Here is a 9,953-nt window from a genome sequence, read left to right on the forward strand (position 1 = left end):
CAGAAAGACCAAGAAATTGCATTGCTCACTTGTTCTCACAACTGCAGCCAGGCAAACATGTCCACCTATTGCCCAGCCAAGTTTCATCCGGTTTTGTCTCTTTGGCTCTTCTGCACCTACTGTAAATGAGATGAGCTGCCCAGCTGCTGCATGAGCATCCCCCTCCTTTTTCCATGATGCCCATGGTCCAGGGATGAGGCAGGGCAGGCAGGGTTGATCATCAGCCCACCTTCCCCTCTCTTGCCCATGGTGGGCACAGATCCCTCCAGCACAGGCTGGAACACTCACCTTTCCTCAACAGCCAAAGTCCAGAGCTAAGCTGGAGAGGTTGGAGGCTATTTCATATTTTTCTTCACACAGCCATGATAAAACCTTCCCATTTCTATCTACTGTTGAGCTTAGCTTAGTTTGCAGTAAGAGGATTTTCATGATGATAAATGAATGCTTATGAAGAGAGGTGAGGGCCTAGCTGGACGGCAAGTTTGTGCCCAAGGTTTCTAGTCTGAGACTAGCAAAACTTCTGGTGTTTCCCAGGCTTATTTTCATTGGTCTCAGATGATTTTCCATGACTGTACTGATTTCTGTGCATACTGCTTTTAATCTGTTCACCTCTCTGTTGCCAAGGTTTTCATCCAAAGAAATTCCTGTGAGGAAACAGGAGATACATTAGTGGATCTGAACTCAAACTCCAGAGGCAAACACTCTTGCTTTGCTGAATATTTTGATATGTCGTGGCATTCCACAAGGTGCTGGACACTCAGTCCATGGCCTCAGCTACACTGCCAGAGGGACACCCCAGGCAGTGTCCTGCACTGGGCAGCAGTGTCCCTGCTGCTCTTATTCCCACTGTGAACATGTAGCAGCCACCCCTTCACACAGAGAAAAACCCTTCACAGGGTTTTTCGGTACATACCCACCTCCAGCACTGCACATATCCAGAAACCATCCACCAATTCCTGGTTCTGTCTCCCAGCATTTCTGAGTCCCCTCTACTTGCCACAGCAGGAGAGAGACAGACACTGTAATATCACTTCCCTAGAAGGATCTGATTTTGCAAACAAGCACAGGATGGACTTTTTGTAGGCTATGAAATGAGCTTGCAAGGGATGCCTTGTGTTGCTGAAATGCAATGACAAGGTACCCTAAATTTTGTGGCAGATGGATGTGATTCCTGGGGCTTTTGCAAGGCATTGGGAGAAAGGATGTTTTTTTCCTAGACCAGGATGGCAAGCCGCTTTCAGGGACACCCAGGTGTGTCATGCAATTAAAAGACATTTATCAAAGACACAACTTTCCTAATCCTCTTCTCCAGTGCAGGAATTTTGTTTTTGTTAAAAGGAACAAATCCTGCTAGTGCCTTGCCCCGGCTTTGCAGGAAATTGGCAGGTTTCAAATCAAAGGTGTCTTATGCTGAGCAGCCTCATCCGCAGCCATCCATGTGCTCCTGCACATCCCCTGGCAGCACTCTGAGACAATGGCCAGTGCTATGTCCTTCACTGCTGAGCTTCAGGCCTTACCTCACTAAAGTCTGCCCAGCTTTTGGGGTAAAAGCTCAGCTTCTGGAGCTGCCACCTGCTCTACGGACAGTTCATCTTCTGGAGACTGCAAGAACTCAAGGTGCCACCACCCTGTGCTGCCAACAGGCTCTGCTCACACTGGGGACAGAAGGGACCAGCCCTGCTGGGAAAAGGAGCAAATTTGGCCCTAATGCCTGTCACCCAACAAGGATTAAATAATGACAAAGGGGGTGATGGACAGTGTGCCATGTTTGAAAGTAACAGACAGGAAGGTGGCTGGTTGCTGCAGCAACAAGGCTGGGAAGATGGGTTTTTCTTTTGGGAAGATGGGTTTTTCTTTCTCTTTTCACCTGCCAATCTTCCCCCCACGTCAGGGCTCTGCTGCTGCAGGAGACGAGCAGTGACATTTACACTCCCACTAACAAGCTGGTTCAGTGATGGGCAGCTCTGCAGGAGAGCATCTGGTGTCACACAGCCTGAGCACAGAGGAGGGGAGTGTCCTCTCAAGCAGATAGAATAATTTGGGGCTTTTTGTTATTATGAGTGTTACTGGGGCAGGATCGTGCATGGAAACAGCAGGCAGAGCCTCAGTGGGACACTCAGGGCTTTTGACACTTCATGTGGGTCAGGTCCTGCAGCTGATGGGAGCAACGAGATGTCACTCCTGCCCAAAGAACATCTCTGCATGTCCTGCTGGGAGAGGGAAGGAAGAAAAAGGATATTAAAAGGCGGATGAGCAAGAAGTCAAGCATCACCACAGGAGCAGTTCCACTTCTCAGCCTGCTCGTGGTAGCAGGCTGTGCCATCAGCCATGCTCCTGCAGCTCAGTGCTCCTCAGTGCCCCAGGAATCTGCCTTTGGCTCCTTGGGAGAAACCTCACCAAGGAAGCAGAAGTGATACTCAGGCTGCTTTTTCCCTCCCTGCATCTTTACCCACCACTGTGCCCCTCAGTGCTTTCCTTTGCCTTCTGGATAAGACAACATTCAGTTCACCCACATTGTCACAGTAATAATAGCAACAGCAGTAATAAGAGTAATAACAATAACAATAATAATGTTACCACAAAGTAAATGCAAGAAAAACGTAACAGCCCTGAAATGAATTGTAGTGGTGGTGCAGAAAACTGCTTTGGGTCATCTCCTCTCTCTTACTGGTTGTTTTGCTGCTGGCATGAGGAGGAAAGTGGGAATTAAGAACCAGCAGCTTTTCCTGGTTGCCAGACTGCTCTGCCACGGCAGCAGCAGCTGAGGATGTGCCTCACTGGACCATGAACCCCAAATTGGGGGTGGAAATAAATATTGTGGCAAATAAATTCTGAAATCTGTGCATTCCCATGCCCAACAGAGCCAAGAAAGAGAGGTTTCCTAAGGCTGCAAGTCAATGACTGTTGTATGGATTGCATGATCCATTTATTTGAAGGAGAGCATAAATAGGTTTTCTCTTGTCTACAGTGTCGTCCTTTTGCACAAAGCTTGGATATTCCTGCTGTTGTGGAGATTTCCACCCTTCTGTTAAATCAAGGTGGAAGTATAGGCTGACAAATATTAGTAATACACAGATAAACAGGGATTCTCCACCTGCATCCCTGTCCCCATTCTTCCCTTTGAGCAGAGAGCATATGCTAATCACCAGCATTTCATTAAGAAAGCAGGCTAAAAGATTAGGATGCTGAGAAGGGCAGCCCCCTTTTAGTGTCTTTATCCCTCACTGAAGCTGGGGAAGCTCCTTCAGACTGAATTTTAAAAGACAAAGTACCTGATATGTTGTAACACAATTTCCTTGGAGTAATTGCTCTGCTTTTCTATAGCTCCACTAAAAAACACTCCCAGCATTTCTCAACTGGTGCTTAAAAGTACACCCAACAATCTGCAGAGAAGAGATGACTGAACAAATACACAGTCAAGCCTGGGGGGAAAGCTGCATGAAGGCAGATTAGAAAAGACCAGGGAAATAATCTTTCGAATATTGAAACTGCAGAAATTAAGAGGATATTTGCAGAAATGTCTCATTACAGAGAGCACACAGGAAGCATCAAGATTACAACCTGACCAGTGCATGAAGGTTGTACAAGAGAGAAACTCAACCTTTCCATCAGCACATGGTGACCACGACGAGTCCTTTGTCAAAGTGATCAATCAACAAAGCACAGAAAATGAGGTCGTGGAGTTTTTTCCAGCAGCTGAAACTCACCAGGGTTGGTCCCATAACAACCTTTGCATCTTTCAGCAGAGAGCTCAGGACGGAAAGTTGCTCCCCATGATGCCAGAGCTCACAGTGGGAGCTCCAGCTGGGAAGAAGCTTGGCAGCTCGCATGGGCAGTGAGTCAGATGAAGGAGAAATAGAGGAAAAAATTAAATATCTTTTTTAACATTCTTGACTGGAACTCACTTTTCTTCTAATTAAAATATATATATATATATATATATATATATATTCTCTTCTGTTACAGGAGATTTTTTTAATTGTGAAAATTGGGATGTTTTCATGCCTTGGGAGTTGACTCTTTTTTGCCATCAAACTCTAATGCAGAAAAAGACAGAATCCTTTGCAAAACATATTGCCTGAAAGACTGTACCAGTGTCAGGGAGACTGCCCTGTACTGAAAACCTTCCATGCTCATGTTGATGTTCCAGTTTGGACCCTTTCAACATCACTCCAATATCCTTTGCTGTTTCCTGAATCCCCTCCCTTCCCAAAAACTCTGGGTTGCTTCCTGTAAAACCTGCCAAGAAAAGCAAGTGAATCAACTGTCCTACAAGGGCCAGGCTGTGCCACCCACCAGTCCATGTGTCCATGGAGCAGCAGAGAAAAGCAACACCAAGAACTGTGCAGAGGCTTCATTACCAGCTGCAGACACTTCCACAGGCACTGATGTTATCCTTTAACTGTGTGGCTACATCTCAAATGAGCCACATGCAATTTTCCTCCCACGTCCACAGGGCAGGGCTGTCAGTGCTGCTCAGACTCTGGTGGCCCCAGCAGATTTGCACTGAGCTGTTGGGCTGGCCCTGGGGAATCTCTACTGTCAAATAGGTATTGAGACAATATTGCAGAGCAGCAGCAAGCATGGAGCAGGGACTCTATCTGGTTCACTGTAGAGAAAGCCTGTCCTAGAAACAGGAGCCTTGCACTTGGAGCTGAGCCAGGTTTGGGATCCTGTTGCTGCCCAGATTATCCTCACACCCCAACTCAACCTGGTCATTGTGGAGGAGAAGGTTTTGGGAACTGCAGGGGGTGACATCAGGTTTAGATGTGGGAACTTGGTTTCCCTCGCAGTGAAATGAGTCTTTTTGAGCCTTGTCTCTTCCCCAGAGAGCCGTGAGGATTCATTAAGCAATTGTAAAATCAGAATGTAGCTGCTGACTAAAAGTTGCAGCTCATTAATAGCCCTATTTATTGCCAACCAAATAATTAGCTTAGACATGCATCAGCAGGTCTTGATTGCATATGAAATAACTGCCTTATTACATAGAAATCAAATGAGTTTCTGAGGACAGCTCAGGTGTCACCTCAACCCCAGAATCAAAAAGGAAAAGGAAAAAAAAAAAAAAAAAAAAAAAAAAAGAAAAAAGAAAAAAAGCCCATCCACTTCAATGTGTTGCTCAGCAACAGAATTTGCGGGGGAAACAATCTAGGAATGAAGGAATGAGCATTTCCAAGAGAACAGGTTATTTCAGGCAAGACATCAGGGACAAGCAAATGTCACAGAGGAGGAAAACTTCAATTTTTTTCCTCCTTTAATTAATAATTCAAACTAGACATTTTAGATAAAACAAGCATTTCAGTTAGCTGACTGAAAAACAGAGATCCCCAAACCTTTACCAAGAGTCACATTGCTGAGGAAAATGTTTATTTGTTTGTGTGAGGGAAACATGAGGTTTACTAGACACCGAATTAAAAATTGAAAAAATGCTCTCAGAAATGTCACTTGTTCATTTAAAGAAGAGGATGATGTAATGCCAGTAACTGCTATATTGTGCAGCATCCTTCCCAGGGGCAATTCCATATTGATTTTGTTGTTCTCCTTTCCCCGTGTGCCCTCCCTTTTCCCCTCCCTTCTCCTGTTTCCTGCAGGACAAGACGAGCGCGCTGAGTCTCAGCAATGTGGCGGGGGTTTTCTATATCCTCATCGGTGGGCTCGGACTCGCCATGCTGGTTGCCTTAATCGAGTTTTGTTACAAGTCCAGAAGTGAATCAAAGCGGATGAAGGTGGCAACCCGTTCCACGGCCTTTCACACCTTCTCTCTGCTCCTCCCCCGGCTCCAAAGCTGCCTTCAGAGACGGATGCAGCCCAGAACACGGGTCGAAAGCCAAGACATAGGGATAATGAAGTGGCTGTGTCACTCAACTTGCTAGAAAGGAATAGGACCATCTGAGGAGGCTGAAAGAGGGTCAAGTGGGCTGTCGTGGGGAGCTGATGCGAGATCAGACGTGTGGCAGGATGCTAATTCAAAATCCAGATGTAGAGCAAAACCATAGCACAAGCAGCAACAGAAACACATTGAAATTCCTTAAAATTAATGAAGGCAGACTATGGCAATGTGTGTGCAGCATGGATGAAGTGTGCTGGGGCTGGTGTGATACAGCCGTTGCTGCAGTATGGAAAAATCCCCAAATCCAGGCTCTTAACAGCAAGATAAACCTGGGGGAGTGCAGTAATGATTCACATCCTGTTGTTCCCTTTGCTGGCACCCTGCTGGCACTATTTCCAGGCTGACAACACCAATACATGCTCAGAGCATTGTTGCCCTGGAATGGATGATGTGGGTCTCCAAATTCCAGAATACTGGGTCCTGTTTGAGAGAAATTGGCCTCCGATGTCTCCTGTAATGGCTATTTTAGCTCCACCCTGTTATGGTCTTGCAGAAGCATATTTCCTATAGCCCAGGAGAAATATTTCAGCCCTAAATTCTGGTGTGCCTGGATTTCTGAGTGTTGTGTCAAGAGTGGATTAGATTTCAGAGCCTTGGAGATAGATATTTGAGATCCTTGCAGATAGACTTCTAATGCAGCATCTGTGGAGCAAGTATATCTTGGCAATCCTTTATACAGTTACAGTGGTGTCCAAGGAGGCAGTGGGATATGTGATACATCCCTTGTCCTCCTCATCTTAACCTCTCCCATGAGCATGGAATTTGTTATGGGCATATGAAGTATGCAGCGAGTTTCAAAAACCCAAATAGGTTTTTATTCCACTGAAACTCACTCAGAATCAAAAGGGAAATAAACAACCGCTTCTTTGGGGTTTATGTCGCCATTTCACAGCACACTCAATGTTTTGTCAGCAATAATAACATTTCTAATGCACTGAAAATGTGCTACAGCTCTTTTCCCATTGAGGTTCTGGAAATTCCACAGGCGAGGAGAGCTGCTTTGAGCACAGGGGTAAAATAATATGAGCAAAGAGCGTCCATGGAACTACAAAGATTAGGTTATCGTTTGTGCCCACTGTAAAGCTAGGTACGGCACAAATGCACTGCAAAAAAAGGTGTCAGAATGCAATAGCTCAATAGGTGTTCCAGTTTTATCTGTTATGGATAATTCTTCACCTGAATATCCCAGTCCAGAAAGAATGATGGTGCCCTTAGAGACAGCTTGAATGCAAAGAAACCAAACTGGCTTTACCTTTTAGTTGAATTGTTCTAAGCAGGTTGTTTCCTCAGATCTCCAAAAGCAAACATTTTGGATGTATCTGGAATAGGAAGATGAAATTTGGTTTCCTGAATTAGACTTGCATTTCCTAGTTACCTCAGTCATCACTGTAGACAAAAACACAGGCACATGCTCAAGTTCCCACATGAGGAAAGTCAAACATATGTTTGCAATGAGTCAGAGTCCACTGTGCATAACAGTCCTGGAGTAGCAATAGCATCTCTATGGGGGAAGTGTGTAAAATACCTCTGCTCAGATCCAGGATGACTGTTCTTATGTTGTAGAGTTCGAGGAGGTTTTTGGCATATGGCACTGATGCTTTATACCCCAAAATACTGCTGAAACATTTAATTTTGCATGTAGAAGAGGTGTGAATGAACAGAGCAGATGCAGTGGGGACATGCAGAAAGTGAGAGCCTGAATGGAGACAAGGAAGGGGAGAACAGTAACAGAAAGACAACACTGGTTAATATTGTGATTTCTCCAACATTGCAAAGGACAGGGGGAGACGCCCCCGTCTTTCCTAAAAAGGGTTTTTGTTTAATCCCACAGCAATCAATCAACGAAGCCATACAGACATCAACCCTTCCCAGGCCGGCTGCAGCAGGAGGCAGTGGAGAAAATGGACGTGTGGTCAGCCACGATTTCCCCAAATCCATGCAGACGATCCCATGCATGAGCCACAGCACTGGCATGTCCCTGGGAGCTACAGGATTATAATTGGCCTTTTGACCCATTGCCTGGGTGAGAGCAGGGGCAGCCCAACTCCACCCCTCCAGAGCCAAAAAACATACCCAACACCAACAAAACAAACGATGATGACAGAAGGGACAATTGGATGGATCTTCTCGAGGAAATCGAATCAATTTCCCTTTTTATTTGCAAACAGATCCACTGGCAGGAGAACAGAAACAGGTCTGTACTGCAATAAGGAGAGTGTGATGGGATTTTACAGACTCGTCAACCATCCCTGATGAAAGAACCACTGGAACACTAATGAGGACTACGCCATTTTGTTTTAACTTGGTTGTTAATAAGTCTTAGTGTGTGCAATATATATATTTTTTCTTACTAATTCCTGTGGTGTCAGGGTAACAGCAGCCCTTTCCCCCTTCCCTGCTCAGTCCTTCAATCTGGTTTAGTTCGGGATGCAAACCACAGTGTCTGAGCTACTAACAGCAAAAAAAAGAAATACGTGGCAAGCTGAACTCAGTGCAGGGCATCAGCATTGACCTCTTTTGTCCATTGTGGTTCTGCCCTCGTTGTTCTGTGGGGAACTCAGGCTGTGGAGTTATCACAGCGAGGCAGACAGAGCTGCCCCTGGCTCTCCCTGCAGCAGGAAGGACTCGATGCAGGAAGAAACCTGAAAAAAAAAAACATGAGGCTGTTTTTCAGGGGTGAAGTCATGGGTGAGTTTGGAAACCCCAGGTAGCGTGAGGACAAAGCAGTAATTCTTCCAGAGATGGTTCAAGAGGAAAATCACATGCCTGGAGTGGAGAGTGGCAGACTGGAGCAGAGGATTGGTCTAAAATCATGGTCGGCTGCTGAAGAGGGAAAGTAAATGTGGCATTCCTCTCACGTGTGACTCTCCCGCCCAGGTTATTGGGGGCTAAATAAGCAATTGTGAACCATTTCTTCATTGCTTAGCTTCTGTGTGTGCTCCCTTTCTGGTGGTCACATAAGGGAACCACCTCAGGCTGGGAAAAGGCCATCTCCAGACACCCAGTTCTAGACAGCTGCCAATTAACCAGCGCAACAACGTGCTACAAGTCATGGGGCTGCAAGGGGGACACCCCACCCTGCCCTCCTGCTCTGAAATCCCTTCATGGCCATCCTTTTCTAACTCAGAGGGACATTTTGTAGGTAGCTGGCCAGAATGGATTCCTGGAAGGAACTGCTGAAGCAAATCAAGGAGGAGATCCTACAGGAACATTATTCAAGTAACCATGACGTTCAGCAGCATCAGTGCTGGTCACACTCTATCTCCCCATCAAGCTGTGGCCTGTCTGGGTACAAAGCCAACCGTAGCAGATTCCCACTCACATCCTTAGGGAGGAGGAAGCATCCACAAGCCAGGAAAGCAAGCTGCTGACCCCAAACTTGGTGTTGCAGAAACCCAACGTGCCAGAGAGGCAGCTGGAGGTCCAGCCACAGGCCTGGAGATCAAAGGGGCAAGAACGGTTTTCCAGAACTGCACAGAAGGTTCATTCCGTGAATCTCTGTCGTGGACAGACAAATGCTTCCCACCCTGGTGGGCCTGAGGCACCTCAGGGGTGTGACATTCTCAAGTGAAGGATTCCCAGGGGAACGTCTGGTGAGGGAGAAGATCTGTGGGGCAGGAGCCACAGTGAGCCCACTTGGCCTGGTCCCATCTCACTGATGGCAAATAAAGTTCAGAGGTTCTCACAGAGTCTGACAAATACCTGTCCAGGGACTGAGCTGCTACTGGAGCATTCTGAGCTGCTTTTTTCTCATTTTCTTTAGTCTTTTCTGTCTTTTTGCAACGTAGCAAGAGAGGAGCCGTGAAAGAAGGGAGGCAGATGAAAAGAAAATGATGCAAGCAAATGACTGGCATGGATCTATGAGGAGAATCTGGAAGTACGGATGGAAACTGTGTGAATGCCAGTTTCCATTAGTGTGTGACTGTGCAGAGCAATACATTTACCACCTTTACCACCAGCCTGGTCTGAAGCATCTGCTCCACTTATTCACTTGTCATGCAACAATTTGGAGACCAGCAAGGCAGAGTCAGTCAAGGTCCTAAGCCTGGACACAGCCAATGTA

The 9,953-nt window shown here is 46.3% G+C and overlaps 1 protein-coding gene across 2 annotated transcripts in view; it reads left to right on the forward strand.

Annotated features, from left to right (window-relative positions):
- GRIA1 (glutamate ionotropic receptor AMPA type subunit 1) overlaps nucleotides 1-9,095 on the forward strand; it is a 63,688-nt gene extending 54,593 nt beyond the window's left edge. For both annotated transcript variants that reach the window (XM_066329207.1, XM_066329206.1), the window contains exons 13-14: nucleotides 5,592-5,726; nucleotides 7,701-9,095. In XM_066329207.1, the coding sequence (XP_066185304.1) occupies nucleotides 5,592-5,726; nucleotides 7,701-7,889 (324 nt within the window). In that variant the 3' untranslated portion in view covers nucleotides 7,890-9,095. The remainder of the gene's footprint in view (nucleotides 1-5,591; nucleotides 5,727-7,700) is intronic.
- The last annotated feature ends 858 nt before the right edge of the window (nucleotides 9,096-9,953 follow it).

The sequence above is a fragment of the Sylvia atricapilla genome, chromosome 14 (genome assembly GCF_009819655.1).
Source record: "Sylvia atricapilla isolate bSylAtr1 chromosome 14, bSylAtr1.pri, whole genome shotgun sequence".
Classification (NCBI taxonomy): Eukaryota; Metazoa; Chordata; class Aves; order Passeriformes; family Sylviidae; genus Sylvia; species Sylvia atricapilla.